This window comes from Oncorhynchus tshawytscha, linkage group LG08, assembly GCF_018296145.1.
Source record: "Oncorhynchus tshawytscha isolate Ot180627B linkage group LG08, Otsh_v2.0, whole genome shotgun sequence".
Taxonomy (NCBI): Eukaryota; Metazoa; Chordata; class Actinopteri; order Salmoniformes; family Salmonidae; genus Oncorhynchus; species Oncorhynchus tshawytscha.
In genome coordinates this window covers 62287143-62312120 of record NC_056436.1, presented here as the reverse complement: position 1 = coordinate 62312120, position 24978 = coordinate 62287143, and the positions used below count along the sequence as shown (strand labels likewise).

General features: G+C 45.0%; 2 protein-coding genes across 3 annotated transcripts in view; one reads left to right on the top strand and one right to left on the bottom strand.

Annotated features, from left to right (window-relative positions):
• The window catches only part of LOC112257084, a 45126-nt gene extending 22906 nt beyond the window's left edge, over positions 1-22220 (bottom strand). For both annotated transcript variants that reach the window (XM_042325735.1, XM_042325736.1), the window contains exons 1-2: positions 22017-22220; positions 7489-7645 (exon numbers count right to left, since the gene is read on the bottom strand). The gene's annotated coding sequence lies outside the window, so the exon portion shown is untranslated. The remainder of the gene's footprint in view (positions 1-7488; positions 7646-22016) is intronic.
• Positions 22221-22685: 465 nt separating this feature from the next.
• Positions 22686-23653, top strand: LOC112257085 (mitochondrial import receptor subunit TOM5 homolog). The gene is made up of 2 exons (XM_024430659.2): positions 22686-22957; positions 23278-23653. Exons 1-2 carry the CDS (start codon positions 22837-22839, stop codon positions 23310-23312), a joined length of 156 nt encoding a protein of 51 aa, XP_024286427.1. The 5' UTR covers positions 22686-22836; the 3' UTR covers positions 23313-23653.
• The last annotated feature ends 1325 nt before the right edge of the window (positions 23654-24978 follow it).

Genomic DNA, 24978 nt, shown 5'->3' with positions numbered 1-24978 from the left:
CACCAACTCAAACCAACCCCATAGAGCCTCAGGACAGCACTCAGCCAGCTGGTTCTGAGGCTCAGTTCACCAACCCAAACCAACCCCATAGAGCTTCAGGACAGCACTCAGCCAGCTGGTTCTGAGGCTCAGTTCACCAACCCAAACCAACCCCATAGAGCTTCAGGACAGCACTCAGCCAGCTGGTTCTGAGGCTTAGTTCACCAACTCAAACCAACCCCATAGAGCCTCATGACAACACTCAGAAAATCTGGCCCAACCATCATCACAAAACAAAAAGAAAAATATATCACCTATTGGAAAAACACCACAAAAAATCTAAGTAAACTTCAATGCTATTTGTCTCTAAACAGACAGTACATGGTGGCAGACTATCTGACCACTGTGACTGATAGAAAACTGAGGAAAACATTGACTAGGTACAGACTCAGTGAGCACAGTCTGGCTATAGAGACCGGTCGTCACAGACAAACTGCCCACAGAGGACAGGCTGTGCTCACTCTGCTCCAGGGGAGAGGTAGAGACAGAGCTGCATTTCCTATTACACTGTGACAAATACTCAGACCTAAGATAATATTTCTTTCCCAAAATTATAATTCAATACAAAGAACTTGAAACTATAAAAGATGAAGAAAAAATCAAATATTTATTGGGTGAAAAGCCCAAATGTGCAGTTTTGGCAGCCAAATGTGTGTCCTCCTGCCACAACCTGAGGGACAGCCAGTGAAAAGTAATGTCGATAATATTTCCCATCTTGTTTTGTTTTGTCTTTCATACCAGGTCATGTGTCTTCTCAGTCATGTTGACACTGGTCTACTACCAGGTCATGTGTCTTCTCAGTCATGTTGACACTGGTCTACTACCATGTCATGTGTCTTCTCAGTCATGTTGACACTGGTCTACTACCACTGCTTTAATGTATTGTTGTTCTCATTAATATTGTTGTTGAAGTTGTTAATGGTAATCCCATGCCCACTACGACTATTATTATTGCTGTTGGTCCCACCATTTATTTATATATAAATATATTTATTTTATTTTTTGATATGTATACTTTGACAATGTAAGTAATAATGAACTTGCCATGTCAATAAAGTCAATTGAATTGAATTGAGGGAGAGAGAAAAAGAGAGAGAGAGACAGACAGACAGAAAGAGAGATAGAGACAGAGAGAGAGAGACAGAGAGAGAGAGAGAGAGACAGAGAGAGAGACAGAGAGAGAGACAGAGAGAGAGTGAGAGAGACAGAGAGAGAGTGAGAGAGACAGAGAGAGAGACAGAGAGAGAGACAGAGAGAGAGAGAGAGACACACACAGAGAGAGACAGAGAGAGAGACAACAACATTGGACACTCTATGGAACAAAAAGCCTTCACTATATTATCCTGGAATATCCAAGGCCTGAGGTCATCTGCCTTTGGCCTAAAGAGCAGAAACCCGGACTTCACCAAAGAAATCGGTAATACAGACATTGTCATCCTGCAAGAAACCTGGTATAGAGGAGATGGACCCACTGGTTGCCCTCTAGGTTACAGAGAGCTGGTAGTCCCATCCACCAAACTACCAGGTGTGAAACAGGGAAGGGACTCAGGGGGTATGCTAATTTGGTATAGAGCAGACCTAACTCACTCCATTAAATTAATCAAAACAGGAACATTCTACATTTGGCTAGAAATTCAAAAAGAAATTATCCTAACAGAGAAAAATGTCCTCCTGTGTGCTACCTATATTCCCCCACTAGAATCCCCATATTTTAATGAAGACAGCTTCTCCATCCTGGAGGGGGAAATCAATCATTTCCAGGCCCAGGGACATGTACTAGTCTGTGGCGACCTAAATGCCAGAACCGGACAAGAACCTGACACCCTCAGCACACAGGGGGACAAACACCTGCCTGGAGGTGACAGCATTCCCTCCCACATATGCCCCCCTAGGCACAACTATGACAACATAACCAACAAAAACGGGTCACAACTCCTGCAGCTCTGTCGCACGCTGGGTATGTACATAGTCAACGGTAGGCTTCGAGGCTACTCCTATGGTAGGTACACCTATAGCTCATCTCTTGGCAGTAGTACTGTAGACTACTTTATCACTGACCTCAACCCAGAGTCTCTCAGAGCGTCCACAGTCAGCCCACTGACACCCCTATCAGACCACAGCAAAATCACAGTCTACTTAAACAGAGCAATACTCAATCATGAGGCATCAAAGCCAAAGGAACTGAGTAACATTAAGAAATGCTATAGATGGAAGGAATGCAGTTTGGAAACCTACCAAAAAACAATTAGGCAACAACAAATTCAATCCCTTTTAGACAATTTCCTGGGTAAAACGTTCCACTGTAATAGTGAAGGTGTAAACTTGGCAGTAGAAAATCTTAACAGTATATTTGACCTCTCAGCTTCCCTATCAAATCTAAAAATCTCAAATAGAAAACCGAAGAAAATTAACAATAATGACAAATGGTTTGATGAAGAATGCAAAAATCTAAGAAAGAAATTGAGAAACCTGTCCAACCAAAAACATAGAGACCCAGAAAACCTGAGTCTACGCCTTCACTATGGTGAATCACTAAAACAATACAGAAATACACTACGGAAAAAGAAGGAACAGCATGTCAGAAATCAGCTCAATGCAATTGAAGAATCCATAGACTCTAACCACTTCTGGGAAAATTGGAAAACACTAAACAAACAACAACACGAAGAATTATCTATCCAAAATGGAGATGTATGGGTAAACCACTTCTCCAATCTTTTTGGCTCTATAACAAAGAATAAAGAGCAAAAACATTTACATGATCAAATACAGATCTTAGAATCAACTATTAAAGACTACCAGAACCCACTGAATTCTCCAATTACATTGAAAGAGTTACAGGACAAAATAAAAACCCTCCAACCCAAAAAGGCCTGTGGTGTTGATGGTATCCTCAATGAAATGATCAAATATACAGACAACAAATTCCAATTGGCTATACTAAAACTCTTTAACATCATACTTAGCTCTGGCATCTTCCCCAATATTTGGAACCAAGGACTGATCACCCCAATCCACAAAAGTGGAGACAAATTTGACCCCAATAACTACCGTGGAATATGTGTCAACAGTAACCTTGGGAAAATCCTCTGCATTATTATTAACAGCAGACTCGTACATTTCCTCAATGAAAACAAAGTACTGAGCAAATGTCAAATTGGCTTTTTACCAAATTACCGTACAACAGACCATGTATTCACCCTGCACACCCTAATTGACAACCAAACAAACCAAAACAAAGGCAAAGTCTTCTCATGCTTTGTTGATTTCAAAAAAGCCTTCGACTCAATCTGGCATGAGGGTCTGCTATACAAACTGATGGAAAGTGGTGTTGGGGGTAAAACATACGACATTATAAAATCCATGTACACAAACAACAAGTGTGCGGTTAAAATTGGCAAAAAACACACACATTTCTTCACACAGGGTCGTGGGGTTAGACAGGGATGCAGCTTAAGCCCCACCCTCTTCAACATATATATCAACGAATTGGCGCGGGCACTAGAAAAGTCTGCAGCACCCGGCCTCCCCCTGCTAGAATCCGAAGTCAAATGTCTGCTGTTTGCTGATGATCTGGTGCTTCTGTCACCAACCAAGGAGGGCCTACAGCAGCACCTAGATCTTATGCACAGATTCTGTCAGACCTGGGCCCTGACAGTAAATCTCAGTAAGACCAAAATAATGGTGTTCCAAAAAGGTCCAGTCACCAGGACCACAAATACAAATTCCATCTAGACACTGTTGCCCTAGAGCACACAAAAAACTATACATACCTTGGCCTAAACATCAGCACCACAGGTAACTTCCACAAAGCTGTGAACGATCTGAGAGACAAGGCAAGAAGGGCATTCTATGCCATCAAAAGAAACATAAATTTCAACATACCAATTAGGATTTGGCTAAAAATACTTGAATCAGTCATAGAGCCCATTGCCCCTTATGGTTGTGAGGTCTGGGGTCCGCTCACCAACCAAGACTTCACAAAATGGGACAAACACCAAATTGAGACTCTGCACGCAGAATTCTGCAAAAATATCCTCCGTGTACAACGTAGAACACCAAATAATGCATGCAGAGCAGAATTAGGCCGATACCCACTAATTATCAAAATCCAGAAAAGAGCTGTTAAATTCTACAACCACCTAAAAGGAAGCGATTCACAAACCTTCCATAACAAAGCCATCACCTACAGAGAGATGAACCTGGAGAAGAGTCCCCTAAGCAAGCTGGTCCTGGGGCTCTGTTCACAAACACAAACACACACTACAGAGCCCCAGGACAGCAGCACAATTAGACCCAACCAAATCATGAGAAAACAAAAAGATAACTACTTAACACAATGGAAAGAATTAACAAAAAAACAGAGCAAACTAGAATGCTATTTGGTCCTACACAGAGAGTACACAGCGGCAGAATACCTGACCACTGTGACTGACCCAAAATTAAGGAAAGCCTTGACTATGTACAGACTCAGTGAGCATAGCCTTGCTATTGAGAAAGGCCGCCGTAGGCAGACATGGCTCTCAAGAGAAGACAGGCTATGTGCTCACTGCCCACAAAATGAGGTGGAAACTGAGCTGCACTTCCTAACCTCCTGCCCAATGTATGACCATATTAGAGAGACATATTTCCCTCAGATTACACAGATCCACAAAGAATTCGAAAACAAATCCAATTTTGAAAAACTCCCATATCTACTGGGTGAAATTCCACAGTGTGCCATCACAGCAGCAAGATTTGTGACCTGTTGCCACGAGAAAAGGGCAACCAGTGAAGAACAAACACCATTGTAAATACAACCCATATTTATGCTTATTTATTTTATCTTGTGTCTTTTAACCATTTGTACATTGTTAAAACACTGTATATATATATATAATATGACGTTTGTAATGTCTTTACTGTTTTGAAACTTCTGTATGTGTAATGTTTACTGTTAATTTTTGTTGTTTTTCACTTTATATATTCACTTTGTATGTTGTCTACCTCACTTGCTTTGGCAATGTTAACACATGTTTCCCATGCCAATAAAGCCCTTGAATTGAATTGAGAGAGAGAGACACACACAGAGAGAGACAGAGAGAGAGAGAGACAGAGAGCGAGAGAGAGAGAGAGACAGAGAGAGACAGAGAGAGAGAGACACACACAGAGAGAGACAGAGACAGAGAGAGAGAGACACACACAGAGAGAGACAGAGAGAGAGAGAGACACACACACACAGAGAGACAGAGAGAGAGACACACAGAGAGAGACAGAGAGAGAGAGAGACACACACAGAGAGAGACAGAGAGAGAGAGACACACACAGAGAGAGACAGAGAGAGAGAGACACACACAGAGAGAGACAGAGAGAGAGAGAGAGACACACAGAGAGAGACAGAGAGAGAGAGAGAGAGAGAGACACACACACAGAGAGAGACAGAGAGAGAGAGAGAGAGAGAGAGCTCAATAGTGGCTAACGATGATGGATGTGGTGCTGAAGCCCAGTGATCGATACACAAAGCTTCTCCTCTACTATCACCTCCATCTGCAGCTGAGGCTGATCAGCTCCACCAAAAACACTGTCAACTTTCCTGGAGCTCAGAGAGAAGACATTATCACGGTCTGACTGGCTGTTTCAGGACTCTCCAGTCTGCTTGCTCTGCTTCAGTAACTACAGCATCTGAGTGCTGTAGCCTGACTGTCTGTCTGAGTGCCTTTGCTTCAGCCAACCTCTTTCTATTGTCATGCCATGCCACACAATGACAAAGGAACTGGCTAAACAGGAAGTAACTGCCAACTGCAGGCGAATGTTCTATCAATCAGAGTGATTCGCTGGCAATATCAGACTGTTCACTGATTCAGGTTTTGAATGATGCACTGCAGACTGTTTGCATTCCTCTACTTGAGCAATAGAGGGTTGGAGAATCAGTTAAACAAAGATATTTGCGTCAGAAACTATAGAGTGAGCAGACTTGTTTAGTCATTCAGTACACTGAAAGCTCTTAATGGCTAGACCGCTAACAAATTGAAGTGAACCCTCTCAGGCACCATGCCAGGCCGCTAACATCCTACACATTGAAATGAATGGTCGTAGGCGCTAAGGTAAGGCTAGCCCAGTCTGCTAACTTTATCCCTATTGAAGTGAATCTTCTAAGGTGCTACGGTTAGCCTTCTAGCGTTGCCCTCATTGAAGCCAATGCTGTGGGTCTATAAGAGGATCATGTCCTCTTTCTGAGCCTGGACAGGGTGTTACTTTGGCATCCCGTTGATCCGGATTGATGTGGATGAGAGGTCACTCGTCTCTGGGCCTGAAAGACCAGCTTCTCCTGAGACACACATATTACCCAAACCTGTTCAATCAATCTGAGATGGACACTGAGAGCTGTTCAGGTGTGTGTGTGTGTGTGTGTGTGTGTGTGTGTGTGTGTGTGTGTGTGTGCGTATGTGATTCTGTGTGCAGAAGGACAAGTACCTACTTATGAGTGTGTGTGTGCATGTGCATGTGCAGATGTCTCTGTAATGTGTGTGTATCCATGGTGCAGTGCTGACTCAGGTGAGACCTGTCTCTATCTCTGTCTCTTCATCTCTCTCTCTCTCTCTCACTCACACACACAAACACACACATTTTCACTCTGCTCCCTGTGCCCTTGCCGAGTCAGGAAGTCATCTTTGGTGACAGTTTCTCTTGCTGCTGCAGACACCATCCATAAATACATGATCACCTGGATCACTTGGGAATGGGTTCACTGCTGCCCCAACTCTCTTAGCAGATTGCCTTTTGACCTATGCATTTTGGCTGTACATAATCCATTGTCCGATTTTCGGCAAGGTAATACACAATTCACTTTTGTAACTCATTACTCACTCCTTAAACTCTCTCAAATATTCCATCAGTGATCTGCATATCAGAGTATACAGATGTAGGATCTTAATTTGAGCCAGTTTGCTACAGCCAGAAAATAATCCTGCAGCAACAGGACATGTGAATTATTATGTGGATTATAATCAATGGACATTTTTTTAGGGGTTGATACATTTTTTGTTTGGTCAAATCAAGTTTGACATTTTAAATATCAAATTGCAAACTTTAGAAGCCTTTTAAAACCTTGGATACACTACAAGTTTGCATTTACTGCTGTGCAGGAGAATTCTCAGCAACAAAAGAGTGATCCAGTTAAGATCCTACATCTGTATAGATTGTTATGATAATGTTAATATATTAATACTGTTTATATTGTAGAAGTTAAGGAATGAGATAAGGAAGCTAGTTCAAAGTACTGAGACCAGACTCAAGTGTTTATTGAATGTGCCATGACCAGATACTGTCTGTCTGCTGCCTGCCTGCCTGCCTGCCTGCCTGCCTGCCTGCCTGTCTGTCTGTCTGTCTGTCTGTCTGTCTGTCTGTCTGTCTGTCTGTCTGTCTGTCTGTCTGTCTGTCTGTCTGTCTGTCTGTCTGTCTGTCACTCACCGTGAAATTGCTTGTATCTTCTGGATTCCCGAACATGAAAATCCTCGGGCCATCTGTGACATCAGCTCCGGAGCCCCATCGGGATTGGCCGACAAGAGGTGGAAGAGGGCCCTTGTGATCATCAGGACCAATCAGAATTTGTAATCCCGGGAGTCGCCTGTGCACAATGGAACAACAAATCAATCAGTTACACTGTCATTGCCTCATAATGCAAAACAACGATACATTCTGGGGTAACTGATACAATGCAAAGAGTGGATATATACCCAAAGTTCTATTGCTTATTTGAGCTGTTCTTGCCATAATGTGGACTTGGTCTTTCACCAAATAAGACTATCTTCTGTATACCACCCCTACCTTGTAACAACACAACTGATTGGCTCAAACGTATTAAGAAGGAAAGATATTCTGCAAATGAACTTTTAACAAGGCACACCTGTTAATTGAAATACATTCCCGGTGACTACCTCAATGTAGAAAAGAGTACAAATAAAGAAAAACATCGGAATGAGTAGGTGTGTCCAGACTTTAGACTGCTACTGTACATGTCATAATGTTTACTGAGTCTTTCTCTTCCTGTTAGAACCAGTCTAAGCAGCAGTGTGGTTTTATGGTAGAGGCCACCACTGTTCTCCCCACCCCCAGGCCTCCTTGCCCCAATCAAAGCAGTGTAGCCTGAAAAGCACATGACGTTGTGTTGGAGAAGAGGCACTCTAGCTTGGTCTGGTTGTCTGAATTAAAATTTCATTTCAACCCAGTTCAAAGACCGTTCCAACTGGCCCCTTTTAAAAGCTGTAAGAGAAAAGACAATTCCACTGCGGTTGAAAGGAGCTGTGCCAAGGATCTCAGAAAAACGGCACCAGCCGTTATACAAACATCAACTGTGGATGAGGCTGAAGTGTAGGGCAACATTCTGTGACCCAAATACGCTCAGACCGTGCTTTGTGCACTAATATAATGGCTCTGAGTCTGAATATGTTCACCTTATCGAAATCAGTGGAGGCTGCTGAGGGAGGACGGTTTATAATAATGGCTGGAACGGAGTAAATGGAATGGCATTAAACACCTGGAAACCATGTTTGATGTATTTGATACCATTCCATTAATTCCGCTCCAGCCATTACCAGGAGCCCGTCCTCCCCAATTAAGATGCCACCAATCTCCTGTGAGCAAAATAAAGACACAATTAAACACTTGTTTAGTGCCTCTCTGTTCTATCAAGTGTCATTCCCATTTGAGTGGCTCCTGTTCCCTGAATGTCCCTGACATGCTGCTCTTTCACCAGGCCCGGTCCCCGGACACAGAGATCCCCAGTGCGCAGCTAGGAAATGACCCAGACTCACACAGGGCTCCCGAAGACATGGATGTCGATTAAGGCAGCCCCCCACACCTTTCTGATTCAGAAGGTTTGGGTTAAATGCGGAAGACACATTTCAGTTGAATACATTCAGTTGGACAACTGACTAGGTATCCCTCTTTCCCTTTCCCTTTCGTGAATAATGCATAGAGCTAATGCAAGGAGGAGAGGAAATAGAGAAAGAGGGGGGTGCAGGCGGTGTAGAGGGGTGGACTGCGGAGAGTAACAATAGAGAAGGGGGAGCAGGGGGTAGAGAAAGGGGGAAAGAGAATTGGCCAAGGGGGAGAAAGAGAAAAGGACAGGATATTGGAGGAGGTTGTAGTGAGGGTGAAAGAGCGAGAGAATTTTTAAAGAGGGTGAAGAGGGCAGCAGCACAGGGGGCGGAGAGAGAGAGAGAGAAATGTAGACGTAGAGAGAAGAGAAAGAGTTGAGAAAAGAACAGTGCAAGTGTTTTAGTGAGGAGAAAAAGCTGATCAGTACAGTATTTCTCTGCAAATACAGTACAAACATAGCCCAGCGGCAGGCATTGATTTATGGTCAATCGTTAAATAAATAATAAAACAAACCTACATTCATTATTGCACTATTCATCTCATACTGTTCTTTCCCTGCAGCGTGATGGAAAACAGATGAAATGTACAAAATCAGGGGTGTTTTTCCCACTGGAGTAAATGTCTTGTAATAATGTGGGATCAGTACATAGACTTTACCCCACTTTATAGCCACAGTCGGGATTTCCCTGTCTGTCTGTCTGTCTGTCTGTGGCTGGTGATAAGTCTGCCCCTAATCTGGCTCTGAATCAACAGTAATCGTGACTGCTGTGTTTACAAATGTCTCCAAGCTGTCCACAAAATTCATCGGTACAGCTCGTAGCCTGTCTGTATGTCTGTGCTTTCTGTCTGTCTGTCTGTCTGTCTGTCTGTCTGGGCTTTTTGTCTGTCTGTCTGTCTGGTCTTTCTGGGCCTTCTTTCTATCTTTCTCTTTGTCTCTCACTATCTCTCTGCTACTCTCCATCTTGACTGTCTACAGAAGTCATCAGTACAGTTGCTTACAGTCTGTCTTTCTTTCTCTTTGTCTCTCACGTTGTGCCAATTTCATCATCTTGATTGTCATTAGTATAGCTTGTAGAATGTCCAAGCTTTCTTTCATTCCTTCAATCTCACTTCTGCTCTCTCTCTCTCTCTGTATCTCTCTCTGCCACTCTCTCTCTGTCTCTCTCTCTCTTTCTCTCTCTCTCTCTGACACTTTCACCATCTTAGACTTTCCCTCTCTTAATATCACTCTCCTCTCACTCTCAACCATGGAACAATTACTTTGGATGAGCTTTGCTGTTTGCTAACCCACTCTGCATCTCTTGTCACACACTCTCTAGCTCTTATCCTCCAAATTTGAATGAACAAACACACACACAGAGATACTACCTCTCTGTTTATCTTCCACCATCCTCTCTCTGTCTCCCTCTCTCTGAGAGGTAGTGTTAAAGGGGAGGCACTGATAGCTGGACAGGAAACAGAGTCTAGTTGAAATCCAATTAGGCATGCTAAGACAAGCCAGGCAGCGACCGGACCAACTGACAGTACAGTTCAGGAGAAATCTACAGTGGCTTGCGAAAGTATTCACCCCGCTTGGCATTTTTCCTATTTTGTTGCCTTACAACCTGGAATTAAAATAGATTTTGGGGGGGTTTGTGTCATTTGATTTACACAACATGCCTACCACTTTGAAGATGCAAAATATTTTTTTATTGTGAAACAAACAAGAAATTAGACAAAAAAACCTGAAAAATAGAGCGTGCATAACTATTGACAAAAGTCAATACTTTGTCGAGCCACCTTTTGCAGCAATTACAGCTGCAAGTCTCTTGGTATGTGTCTGTAAGCTTGGCACATCTAGCCGCTGGGATTTTCCCCCATTCTTCAAGGCAAAACTGCTCCAGCTCCTTCAAGTTGGATGGGTTCTGCTGATGTAGTAATCTTTAAGTTATACCACAGATTCTCAATTGGATTGAGGTCTGGGCTTTGACTAGGCCATTCCAATACATTTCAATGTTTCCCCTTAAACCACTCAAGTGATGCTTTAGCAGTATGCTTAGGGTCATTGTCCTGCTGGAAGGTGAACCTCCGTCCCAGTCTCAAATCTCTTGAAGACTGAAACAGGTTTCCCTCAAGAATTTCCCTATATTTAGCACCATCCATCATTTCTTCAATTCTGACCAGTTTCCCAGTCTCTGCCGATGAAAAACATCCCAACAGCATGATGCTGCCACCACCATGCTTCACTGTGGGAATGGTGTTCTCGGGGTGATGAGAGGTTTTGGTTTGCGCCAGACATAGCATTTTCCTGATGGCCAAAAAGCTCCATTTTAGTCTCATCTGACCAGAGTACCTTCTTCTATATATTTGGGAAGTCTCCCACATGCCTTTTGGCAAACACCAAACATGTGTGCTTATTTTATTCTGGTCACTCTTCTGTAAAGCCCAGCTCTGTGGACTGTCCGGCTTAAAGTGGTCCTATGGACAGATACTCCAATCTCCGCTGTGGAGCTCCTTCAGGGTTGTCTTAATCTCTTTGTTGCCTCTCTGATTAATGCCCTCCTTGCCTGGTCTGTGAGTTTTGGTGGGCGGCCCTCTCTTGGCAGGTTTGTTGTGGTGCCATATTCTTTACATTTTTGAATAATGGATTTAATGGTGCTCCGTGGGATGTTCAAAGTTTTTGATATTTTTTTACAACCCAAACCTGATCTGTACTTCTCCACAACTTTGTCCCTGACCTGTTTGGAGAGCTCCTTGGTCTTCATAGTGCTGCTTGCTTGGTGGTGCACCTTGCTTAGTGGTGTTGCAGACTCTGGGGCCTTTCAGAACAGGTGTATATATACTGAGATCATGTGACACTTAGATTACACACAGGTGGAATTTATTTAACTATTTATGTGACTTCTGAAGGTAATTGGTTGCACCAGATCTTATTTAGGGGCTTCATAGCAAAGGGGGTGAATACATATGCACGCACCACTTTTCCATTATTTATTTTTATATATTTTTTCATTTCACTTCACCAATTTTGGACTATTTTGTGTATGCCCATTATCCAAATAAAAATGAATTTAAATTACAGGTTGTAATGCAACAAAATAGGAAAAACGGCAAGGGGATTAATACTTTTGCAAGGCACTGTATCTTCAGAAAGGCCTGACAACGTCTTCTGAGGGTCCCATATGTGGAGCTCCTCCATCAGACTCTGTCCTATTTTCCTGAGGGTCCCACAGGTGGAGCTCCTACACCAGGCCCTTTACTATTCTCCTGAGGGTCCCACAGGTGGAGCTCCACAACCAGGCCTGGTCCTATTCTCCTGAGGGTCCCACAAGTGGAGCTCCTCCACCAGGCCCTTTCCCATTGACTGATATGATGGGGACTGACAGAAAGGCCTAATCGCATGGTCGGTGTTCTCAGCAGTAATAGATTTTTATATTTTATTATATTTATATATATATATATATATATATATATATATTTATTTTTTTTACCCAGTTTTCTCCCCAATTCTGTGGTATCCAATTGGTAGTTACAGTCATGTCTCATCGCTGCAACTCCCGTACGGACTCGGGAGAGGCGAAGGTCTAGAGCCGTGCATCCACGAAACACAACCCAACCAAGCTGCACTGCTTCTCGACACAATGCCCACATAACCTGGAAGCCAGCCGCACCAATGTGTCAGAGGAAACACTGTGCACCTCGTGACTGTGTCAGCGTGCACAGCGCCCGGCCTGCCACAGGAGTCGCTAGTGCATGTTGGGACAAAGGCATCCCTGCCAGCCAAACCCTCCCCTAACCCGGACGACGCTGGGACAAATGTGCGCCGCCCCATGGGTCTCCCGGTCGCGGCCGGCTAAGTAATGGATTTAGCAATGAACTTGCAACAGACCCCTGTCATTCATATTGTAGACATAAAGAGGGAAGCAGGGAAACAGCCCTTCTGTGTAGTTTCTGAACTGCACACATCTACAACGGTACAACAATCTAGGCCGACATCAAGAGTCCTATATATATCCTCTTTGCCAAACCTCTTTTTGGAGAACAACAGACTTGAGTCAAAGCATGCCGCCCACCTTAAATACAGAAGATAATCCCTAAAAGTGGAGAAATCCCTATCCTTACAAACCTTGATTAACCTATCTAGCCTATCCTTAATACTTAATTAGCTTTTATATGCGGGAGAGTAGTGGTATATGTTCCAATCCAAACCCTTTCCTTGTGTGGCTGCATGTGGCCTCGGTCTATGACCCCAAAAAAAACAGGTATTTTTGCGGATCAACCAGTTGTCTGCTATTGACGTCTGAGGCCTAATTCTGCTAACCCCCTTCAGTAGGCCTGAGTCACCCACCGGGTATAGCTGCACCCCATGAGGAAGAGCACAGCGGGAGACAGATCTGTTCAGGACCTCAGTCTGACACCGAGTTACACCAGACCAAACCAGACCAAACCAGACCAGAACAGGAGAGGGGCTGTGCAGAGTACAAAACAACACAAACCAACACAGAAAGCCAGACGCTATATGGTTGTGTTATATAATATAATAAAATGCATACAAAAAGTCATAGAACTGTGCAAACAACCAAATAAATCATATTACTGAATATAAAAAATATACACTGCTCAAAAAAAATAAAGGGAACACTTAAACAACACAATGTAACTCCAAGTCAATCACACTTCTGTGAAATCAAACTGTCCACTTAGGAAGCAACACTGATTGACAATAAATTTCACATGCTGTTGTGCAAATGGAATAGACAACAGGTGGAAATTATAGGCATTTAGCAAGACACCCCCAATAAAGGAGTGGTTCTGCAGGTGGGGACCACAGACCACTTCTCAGTTCCTATGCTTCCTGGCTGATGTTTTGGTCACTTTTGAATGCTGGCGGTGCTTTCACTCTAGTGGTAGCATGAGACGGAGTCTACAACCCACACAAGTGGCTCAGGTAGTGCTGCTCATCCAGAATGGCACATCAATGCGAGATGTGGCAAGAAGGTTTGCTGTGTCTGTCAGTGTAGTGTCCAGAGCATGGAGGCGCTACCAGGAGACAGGCCAGTACATCAGGAGACGTGGAGGAGGCCGTAGGAGGGCAACAACCCAGCAGCAGGACCGCTACCTCCGCCTTTGTGCAAGGAGGAGCAGGAGGAGCACTGCCAGAGCCCTGCAAAATGACCTCCAGCAGGCCACAAATGTGCATGTGTCTGCTCTAACGGTCAGAAACAGACTCCATGAGGGTGGTCTGAGGGCCCGACTTCCACAGGTGGGGGTTGTGCTTACAGCCCAACACCGTGCAGGACGTTTGGCATTTGCCAGAGAACACCAAGATTGGCAAATTCGCCACTGGCGCCCTGTGCTCTTCACAGATGAAATCAGGTTCACACTGAGCACATGTGACAGACGTGACAGTCTGGAGATGCCGTGGAGAACGTTCTGCTGCCTGTAACATCCTCCAGCATGACCGGTTTGGCGGTGGGTCAGTCATGGTGTGGGGTGGCATTTCTTTGGGGGGCCGCACAGCCCTCCATGTGCTCGCCAGAGGTAGCCTGACTGCCATTAGGTATGGACTGGCCCGTCCGTTCCCCAGACCTGAATCCAATTGAGCACATCTGGGACATCATGTCTCGCTCCATCCACCAACGCAACGTTGCACCACAGACTGTCCAGGAGTTGGCGGATGCTTTAGTCCAGGTCTGGGAGGAGATCCCTCAGGAGACCATCCGCCACCTCATCAGGAGCATGCCCAGGCGTTGTAGGGAGGTCATACAGGCACGTGGAGGCCACACACACTATTGAGCCTCATTTTGACTTGTTTTAAGGACATTACATCAAAGTTGGATCAGCCTGTAGTGTGGTTTTCCACTTTAATTTTGAGTGTGACTCCAAATCCAGACCTCCATGGGTTGATACATTTAATTTCCATTGATCATTTTTGTGTGATTTTGTTGTCAGCACATTCAACTGTGTAAAGAAAAAAGTATTTAATAAGAATATTTCATTCATTCAGATCTAGGATGTGTTATTTTAGTGTTCCCTTTATTTTTTTGAGCAGTGTATATGAATGAACGAATGAATGTAATATATGATGATGAATGTAACGGTGTACTCCTATTCCCCAGGAGCGCTCCGTTGCGTTGTTGTTTGTTTGGTTGGCGATGTTCCCGCTTCCTCCGTTCCCTTCCAGACCTAATCAAATCTACCGCTCCGTCCTGCGTTCCCCCTGTCAGCTCATTAGCATTATTAAGACAGACGCCGCCCCTGCACCCCTCATTTCATCTCCACTTGCAACAGCAACCAGGGGGAGACTAAAGTCCCCAATGCACTATTAAATACTAGGCCACTGGAAGATTAATTGTCTGCTGTGTTCCAGTTATCTGGGGTTTTGATCGGGTCAGAGTCAGAGAGACGACTACCTGAGTACTTGGGGTCACTATCTGTCTGCGGAAGAAGGTGAAGAGATTGGGACATTAGTAGGTGGATCGAAATCATACTCCAGTCCAAATCAAACCCTTGTCCTTAACCCGGTTTAAGCCCTTCCTGTAAAAGGGTGTGATCTCAAAGCATGGTTTTAAACAATATGACAACAGCTGGAATTGTCTCCATATTGCTTACACCTATCCAATCCTTCACAAGTGCCAAGGGATAGGAACTAGGGGTTGATTTGGGATTGTGCAAATCTAGGATGAGTGACCTCTGCCTCTCTTATGTCTAGACCAGACCTTTTTACATGTTCATAGATCATGGTGCTGTTATGTCTGGAAGGGGCTCTACAATTTAGAGCGGATTTTTCATGTACAGTATGTCCCAATGCTGGTCCATTGGCCATTCCATAGCCTCGGCTTCCAGGCCTCGCTCACGTTGTTCTCCAGAGCCTGGCAAACCCATAGTCTGGTTGTTCTCCAGAGCCTGGGTTCCGGCTTTCTAGGGAGTTTTTCCTAGCCACCGTGCATCTACACCTGCATTGCTTGCTGTTTGGAGTTTTAGGCTGGGTTTCTGTACAGAACATTGTGACATCAGCAGATGTAAGAAGGGCTTTATAAATACATTTGATTGATTGGTGGTGGTTCTCCAGATCCTAGTGGTTCTCCAGAGCCTGGTGGTTCTCAAGAGCCTGGTTGTTCTCCAGAGCCTGGTGGTTCTCCAGAGCCTAGTGGTTCTCCAGAGCCTAGTGGTTCTCCAGAGCGTGGTGGTTCTCCAGAGCCTAGTGGTTCTCCAGAGCCTGGTGGTTCTCCAGAGCCTGTGGAAATTCCTATTGGAACAGTAGGTATGAGTGAAGCGCTGGCTGCCAGAGGCTGCTGGCTGATTGGCTGTGAGTAGGCACTGATTTTCTTCAAACAACCACCCCTTCCATCCCTCTTCAGAAGAGCAAATTATCAAGAGAAATCTCATTTAGGGTGCTAGCATTGCTAGTGTACTATATATTTTTTTAATGTATATTTCAGAAATTGTTCTGATTTTATTTTTATATCATTTGGTTGAAATGATACAACCTCACGTTCCTATTCAAATTGTTGGGAGGGGCAAAAGGCCCAGCCATTAAATGGATTGGTGTTAGGAGAAAAAATTATTGACGACCCGACAGTCAGTATCTGCCAAAATGTGTCTGGGGCACTGCACAATATAGATCTACAGTAATGTCTTAATGACCACCATTATTGATTGGACTGGTGATCGATTGGCTGACCAATTGGTTAGACCAATCTGTCTCCCCAACAGTAGGACCTGAGCCACAGGACCATGGTCCATGCTGTAGGATCCTTGGGACGTCCCTACCCCATTATAGTCGTTACGGTTAGGGTTAGGTAAGGGTTGTGGTTAAGGTTAGGATAGGAATTAAGGTTAGGGTTTAGGGTAGGGACGTCCCAAGGATCCGGGGATTGCATTGACCATGCCTCAGGACTACTTGGCCTGACAACTCCCAGCTGTCTCTGTCCCCAGTCCACCTAGTCGTGCTGCCGATCCAGGTCTGCTTCTTTGCCTGCGGCTATGGAACTAGCTTGTCCCGGACCTGCTGTTGGCCTGACGACTCCTGTCTGTTGGTTATGAAAACTGTTTCACCGAACACACTGCTTTGTTCAGAAATTGGCTGTTTTCAACTCTTTCTCTCTCTCTCTCTCTCTCTCTCTCCTCTCTCGCTCTTTCTATCGCTCTCTCTCTGAACCTCTTGCAAGAAAGGCTTTTCACTGTACTAGCCACCGTGCTTCTACATCTGCATTGCTTGCTGTTTGGAGTTTTAGGCTGGGGTTCTGTATAGCACTTTGTGACATTGGCTGATGTGAAATGGGCGATATAAATGCATGTGATTGATTGACCAGCACACAACTCAAACTGCCCTAGAGACAACAAAAATTAAATGACACCCTATTCCCCACATAGTGCACTGCGTTTGACCCCTAGTCCATATGGCTTGGGTAAAAAATGGTGTGCTATGTAGGGAATAGGCTGTAATTTTAGATGTGAAGATAGCAGTAAGAACACTCAGTAAGGCAGGCAGGCAGGCAGGCAGACAGTTAGGCAGGGAGGCAGTTTGACAGACAGACAGACAGACAGACAGACAGACAGACAGACAGACAGACAGACAGACAGACAGACAGACAGACAGACAGACAGACAGGGAGGGACAGACAGGGAGACAGACAGACAGACAGGAGACAGACAGGGAGGGAGGGAGGGAGGGAGGGAGGGAGGGAGGGAGGGAGGGAGGGAGGGAGGGAGGGAGGGCAGGGAGGAGGGAGGCAGGCAGGCAGGCAGGCAAGTAAGCAGATAAATAGGCAGGCACACAGTTAGGCAGGTAGGTAGACAGGCAGGAAGGGAGGGAGGCAGTTAGGCAGATAAGTAGGCAGATAGACAGGCAGGCAAGTAGGCAGATAGACAGGCAGGCATGTCGTTTGGTAGTCAGGCAGTTAGGCATGGAGACAGGCAGGCAGGTATGCAGGGACACAGCTAGTCTTTCCTGATGTGCAAGTCCTGCCATTCCTCTTGCATTTCTCTGGTGGCTGGGTAAACTCAGAACAACAGCTCTGGTGGCTGGATGAACTCAGAGCAACAGCTCTGGTGGCTGGATGAACTCAGAGCAACAGCTCTGGTGGCTGGATGAACTCAGAGCAACAGCTCTGGTGGCTGTATGAACTCAGAGCAACAGCTCTGGTGGCAGGATGAACTCAGAGCAACAGCTCTGGTGGCTGGGTAAACTCAGAACAACAGCTCTGGTGGCTGTATGAACTCAGAGCAACAGCTCTGGTGGCTGGATGAACTCAGAGCAACAGCTCTGGTGGCTGTGTGAAATCAGAGCAACAGCTCTGGTGGCTGGATGAACTCAGAACAACAGGTCTGGTGGCTGGATGAACTCAGAGCAACAGCTCTGGTGGCTGGATGAACTCAGAGCAACAGCTCTGGTGGCTGGATGAACTCAGAGCAACAGCTCTGGTGGCTGTGTGAAATCAGAGCAACAGCTCTGGTGGCTGGATGAACTCAGAACAACAGCTCTGGTGCTGGATGAACTCAGAGCAACAGCTCTGGTGGCTGGATGAACTCAGAGCAACAGCTCTGGTGGCTGGATGAACTCAGAACAACAGCTCTGGTGGCTGGATGAACTCAGAGCAACAGCTCTGGTGGCTGGATGAACTCAGAGCAACAGCTCTGGTGGCTGGATGAACTCAGAACAACAGGTCTGGTACTGTATGAACTCAGAGCAACAGCTCTGGTGGCTGGATGAACTCAGAGCAACAGGTCTGGTGGCTGGATGAACTCAGAGCAACAGCTCTGGTGGCTGGATGAACTCAGAACAACAGGTCTGGTACTGTATGAACTCAGAGCAACAGCTCTGGTGGCTGGATGAACTCAGAACAGCTCTGGTGGCTGGATGAACTCAGAGCAACAGCTCTGGTGGCTGGATGAACTCAGAGCAGCAGCTCTGGTGGCTGGATGAACTCAGAGCAACAGCTCTGGTGGCTGTGTGAACTCAGAGCAACAGCTCTGGTGGCAGGATGAACTCAGAGCAATAGCTCTGGTGGCTGGGTGAACTCAGAGCAACAGCTCTGGTGGCTGGATGAACTCAGAGCAACAGCTCTGGTGGCTGGATGAACTCAGAACAACAGGTCTGGTACTGTATGAACTCAGAGCAACAGCTCTGGTGGCTGGATGAACTCAGAGCAACAGCTCTGGTGGCTGGATGAACTCAGAGCAACAGCTCTGGTGGCTGGATGAACTCAGAGAAACAGCTCTGGTGGCTGTGTGAACTCAGAGCAACAGCTCTGGTGGCTGTGTGAACTCAGAACAACAGCTCTGGTGGCTGTGTGAAATCAGAGCAACAGCTCTGGTGGCTGGATGAACTCAGAACAGCTCTGGTGGCTGGATGAACTCAGAGCAACAGCTCTGGTGGCTGGATGAACTCAGAGCAACAGCTCTGGTGGCTGGATGAACTCAGAACAACAGGTCTGGTACTGTATGAACTCAGAGCAACAGCTCTGGTGGCTGGATGAACTCAGAGCAACAGCTCTGGTGGCTGGATGAACTCAGAGCAACAGCTCTGGTGGCTGTGTGAACTCAGAGCAACAGCTCTGGTGGCTGTGTGAACTCAGAACAACAGCTCTGGTGGCTGTGTGAAATCAGAGCAACAGCTCTGGTGGCTGGATGAACTCAGAACAACAGCTCTGGTGCTGGATGAACTCAGAGCAACAGCTCTGGTGGCTGGATGAACTCAGAGCAACAGCTCTGGTGGCTGGATGAACTCAGAACAACAGGTCTGGTGGCTGGATGAACTCAGAGCAACAGCTCTGGTGGCTGGATGAACTCAGAGCAACAGCTCTGGTGGCTGGATGAACTCAGAGCAACAGCTCTGGTGGCTGTGTGAACTCAGAGCAACAGCTCTGGTGGCTGTGTGAACTCAGAACAACAGCTCTGGTGGCTGTGTGAACTCAGAGCAACAGCTCTGGTGGCTGTGTGAACTCAGAAAAGCAGCTCTGGTGGCTGGATGAACTCAGAACAACAGCTCTGGTGTCTGGGTGAAGTCAGAACAACAGCTCTGGTGTCTGGATGAACTCAGAACAACAGCTCTGGTGTCTGGGTGAACTCAGAACAACAGCTCTGGTGTCTGGATGAACTCAGGGCAACAGCTCTGGTGGCTGGATGAACTCAGAGCAACAGCTCTGGTGGCTGGGTGAACTCAGAACAACAGGTCTGGTACTGTATGAACTCAGAGCAACAGCTCTGGTGGCTGGATGAACTCAGAGCAACAGCTCTGATGGCTGGATGAACTCAGAACAACAGCTCTGGTGGCTGGGTGAACTCAGGGCAACAGCTCTGGTGGCTGGGTGAACTCAGGGCAACAGCTCTGGTGGCTGGGTGAACTCAGGGCAACAGCTCTGGTGGCTGGATGAACTCAGGGCAACAGCTCTGGTGGCTGGGTGAACTCAGGGCAACAGCTCTGGTGGCTGGATGAACTCAGGGCAACAGCTCCATCACATGTTCTACCATACATCCCTAAGTCATCATGCACACCGCCTGCAGCACTGGCATAGCAGCACAGGCAAACACACACACACACACACACACACACACACACACACACACACACACACACACACACACACACACACACACACATACATACATACATACACACACACACACACACACACACACACACACACACACACACACACACACACACACACATGCTCATACAACCAAGTGTGCACACTCACAATGTGGGGCAGGTGCTCAAACTGAGAGAAAAAAAGTTACATGAGAGAAAGATAAAATCCAATTAAAGGTCATTAATTGTAAATAAAAATGCCACCATTCAAAAGGGCACATTTTTTCATATGAGGGCAAAGGGACAGGTGCTCCAGCACCCCTCAAGCTCTATCTGGGCACGTGCCTGCAAACAAATACACACAGATGGTATCGCATGCGCACAATCACACACACTGAGGAGTCACGCCCATAAGGCAGCACAAGACCAGACCGACAACCGTCCATGTGTGAGATGATGTGGGCTATGTGTGTCGGTGTGGAAGTGTAGGAACGCGGTAGTCCTACATATTTATATGTAAACATAGTAAGTGATCATTTTCTGTGACATTAAATACATACTCTCATGGGCAGCATGTACATTTTAGGTACAGCACATGTCTGGCCTATATACAATCATAATCAGTGGTCATATTAAATCATGTCATGAATTAAATAAAGGACCCAGAAAGGCTAAATGCATTGTTTCGGTCTAGTTGTGTTGCGATCTTCTTGCTTGTCACCGCATTGAAAACAGAATGAACGTCGCATTTTCACAAACCTATGGAGACGCGCATGAGGAATAAGGCTGTTTCTGTTTCTCTTCACACCTCGTCGACGCCCATTGATAACAACAAGACATTGGCCATTTACTATAAAGGCGTTTTACACCACCACTAGAGACACCTGTCATCAGCGCTGGATCTACTACTCTCATTCAATTTCTACTATCGCCATTTGCATTAAGTGACAGAAATGTAATGTTGCACAGAATTCCATTGGCTGCGTATTAGCCATGCAAAATGCATGTGTTGAGTATCCTAGATGGATGAGGATAGGTATGAACGAATGACAAAATAACTACGACCATAGCCACAAATGCATGGGGTAACAGTGGGCTGCTCAGCATGCAATAAAACGAAACACAGAAAATAATAACAATAGCCCATCGCGCAATAGTTGTCCACCTAATTCATATGCAATGTTCTCTACGTCGATATAAAATATTTAAATGTGTTATAACTCAGATATATCTGTGTATTATACTGTGTTGATATTTCATAGTTCACCCTCCAGGATCAACACTAACCCGAGATATAATCGTGACTGCAGTCCGGCCAGATTAGCCCGTAAACAAAGAAAAAAAAAGGTCAGTCTTTTGTACGATAGTCCTAATCCGATTAAGATCTCTCTACTCATCTCCGAAACAGGGGCACGTGGACCCGCATGAGGTCCAAATCCTGCAGATAGAATAGATATTTTGTTTCTATGTGAAAAATATCGCACCAGATTCTTGCAATCAGTGCAAGGTGCACGCAGAAACATATACCCACCAGCTCCTCCAGCATCCGTCCAGACAGTTTGACAATAAAGAGGAGAATAAAATCACGAAAAAACTAACTCACCTCGTGTTCTAAAGAAAAAGACGGACCGGGGTTGTGGATCGGGATGGTCAAATTAAGTGATTGAAGAGAGAGAGCAGACAGAATAGTTTGTCAGAATCGGTAGAATCCGTGTCCGGACGGTGTGGCGCGTGGGGGTTTAGGCTGGATGCTGTCATCGTATTGGGACCGCTTAATCCCCGGTCCTGAGCTCAGAAATAACCCATCCCCTCCCTCCCTTCGTCTTCTCCTCCCTTTATTTTCTCAACCTCTCCTTCACATTCACCATTGTTCGCTCCCTCTCAGTCTGTTTTGAAGACCCCCCTCACAACGCCAGTTTGATTGAAGGCGAGGGAGATCATTATTAACATTAAAACATTCAATAAATATGATATTACTGTATTAATAGAAGTGTGTGTGGGGGGGGTCGTCAACAAATTATAATTTCAGTATATTGTAGTTTAATAAGCAATCATATAAAACAAACATAAAATATAATATTTAAATTTTATTGACATTGTTATTCGTCTCTACATATATATTTTAAACAGACTTATACTTAGATAAATTGGAAAGTCTTGAGTTAGTAGAAATTCCTCAGAAATAAATGTGTATAGTTTTGCCCTTCGCCTATCGTAGAGTTTGTACCTCTACGGCCATTTCATTTACAGTAATCCTTCAAGCGTAATTTCCGGTTTAAACAGTCACATTTCCGCCATCAAACACGCCGGTACTGAGAATCAAACCAAAGAGCAAGCGTAACACAAATTTGCAGGGAAATCGCAGCCATAAAATCACAACCAGCGCAGGGGTTGGGTGTAAAACCTTCACAGACCACGGCGAGATGTTCAAACTCGAGGGGTTAGGGCCGAAAATGGACCCAGAGGCGATGAAGAAAAAGATGCGACAGGACGTCATCTCGTCCGTGCGCAATTTCCTAATCTATATTGCCCTTCTCAGAGCCAGTAAGTATCGGCCTTCACATTCCTCTCGGTTTGCACATTATCTCACAATATATTGTGTAATGCATGTGTCACCCAACTGGTCAGTGCTCTGACCAGAGAATGTACACAGAATCAATGACATCACCAGACATGACCCTCCACAGATCATCCAGCAGGTAGTGACCCCAAAAATTGGTTCCCCTCTTTTGAAAGGGAGCCAACTGTGCATGAAAATTAATGGCCATTAATTTAGATAGCATCCCCGAGGTCTTCAATAGCACTTTTGACTGTAAACAATGGCTCAATCAAAAGTTAACATTTATGTATCATTTACTCCACAGCTCCATATATTTTGAAGAAGTTGGACAGCATTTGAGACCATCTACCTCTACAGTATTCCCACATTCCATTTACTGCATCAAGCACAATGGACATAACGATGACAGGGGAACAAAGGGATGAGTGGCGAGCTAAACACCATCATATGGATCCTATATGGAATACTTATTTATAGGCTTCAATGAAGACAGTGCGTTGTGTCCCACATAGCACTTGAACACTAAGTAGTTGTCAGTTATAGTTTTCAAGATGTCCTCTGTTTTTGTTTACGGTTAGTGCTCAGTAACAGAAAAACATCTGATTGCATTTTGGTTTTGAGTGATACTGTACCTCCATTTGCAATGGTCCCTATCAATAAATGAGAGTGTTGTAATTGAATGTTTGAATTTTATTGGTCATGGGGATCGCCTGCAATAAAGGGAAGACATGTTTAAATATTGATTGGATGTTCATATCATCAGGTATACCTAAATGTCTCCTGAAAAAGAAATGTCCAAACTGGCAAAAAAAACTTTAAGAACTATAATTTATGGGTTTTGATTTGAAGATATTCAGTGGATCCTAAGGTATACACTATTCTGCAAAAGGGTGGTAGAGGGCATTATGTCAAATTTGCTACACACAGATTATTACTTGCCCCCTGGACTCCACATCATAAAGATACACAGTACATATACTGAACACGAATATAAACACAACATGTAAAGAAGTGTTGGTCCCATTTTCCATGAGCTGAAATAAAAGATCACATTTTGTGCGCAAATTTGTTTACATCCCTGTAGGGTGAGCATTTCTCCTTTGCCAAGGCAATCCATCCATCTGAAATGTGTGGTATATCAAGAAGCTGATTAAACAGCATGACCATTACACAGGTGCACCTTGTGCTGGGGACAATAAAAGGCCACTCTAAAGTGTGCAGTTTTGTCACACAACACAATGCCACAGACAGATGTCTCAAGTTTTGAGGGAGTGTGCAATTGGCATGCTGACTGCAGGAATGTCCAACCGAGCTGTTGCCAGAGAATTTAATGTTAATTTTTCGACCATAAGCCGCCTCCAATGTCCTTTTATTGAATTTGGCAGTACATCCAACCGGCCTCAAAACCGCAGACCACGTGTAACCACGCCAGCCCAGGAACTCCACATCCAGCTTCTTCACCTGTGGGATTGTCTGAGGAGGGAGAGGGAGGCGGTGCTGAGGAGTATTTCTGCCTGTAATAAAGCCCTTTTGTGAGGAAAAACTCCTTCTGATTGGCTGGGCCTGGCTCCCAAGTGGGTGGGCATGGCTGCACCCATGCCCAGTCATGTGAAATGCATAAATTAGGGCCTTATTTAAATGGACTGATTTCCTTCTATGAAGTGTATCTTAGTAAAATCTTTGAAATTGTTGCATGTTTATATTTTTGTTCAGTATAGTGCGGAAGTAAAGCAGTCGTCCATTACCTGAATATCCCACAATGGGGGCGCTCTTGTCCTGTTTTTGAGGAGTACATCAGCATTCTGATCATAAAGTTGACGATTTCAAATGTTTTTTTTCTTTATTCAGATAATGTGGCATAATATTGTCTGATATATATATAATAGTTGACGGATGGGATGCATATACGAATGAAGAGTGTGGTTATATATTTTACCTCTTTGGGATGTCATTCGAAAACATAATGTTAACTTTCACTGCTATGCGGATGACACACAGCTGTACA

What these genes read in the sequence shown, in the direction of transcription:
- LOC112257085 (XM_024430659.2), top strand. Translation starts at nt 22,837, where the DNA reads ATGTTCAAACTCGAGGGGTTAGGGCCGAAAATGGACCCAGAGGCGATG. An exon ending in TATTGCCCTTCTCAGAGCCA is followed by an intron (nt 22,958 to 23,277) that starts GTAAGTATCGGC and finishes TTTACTCCACAG; the next exon opens with CTCCATATATTTTGAAGAAG.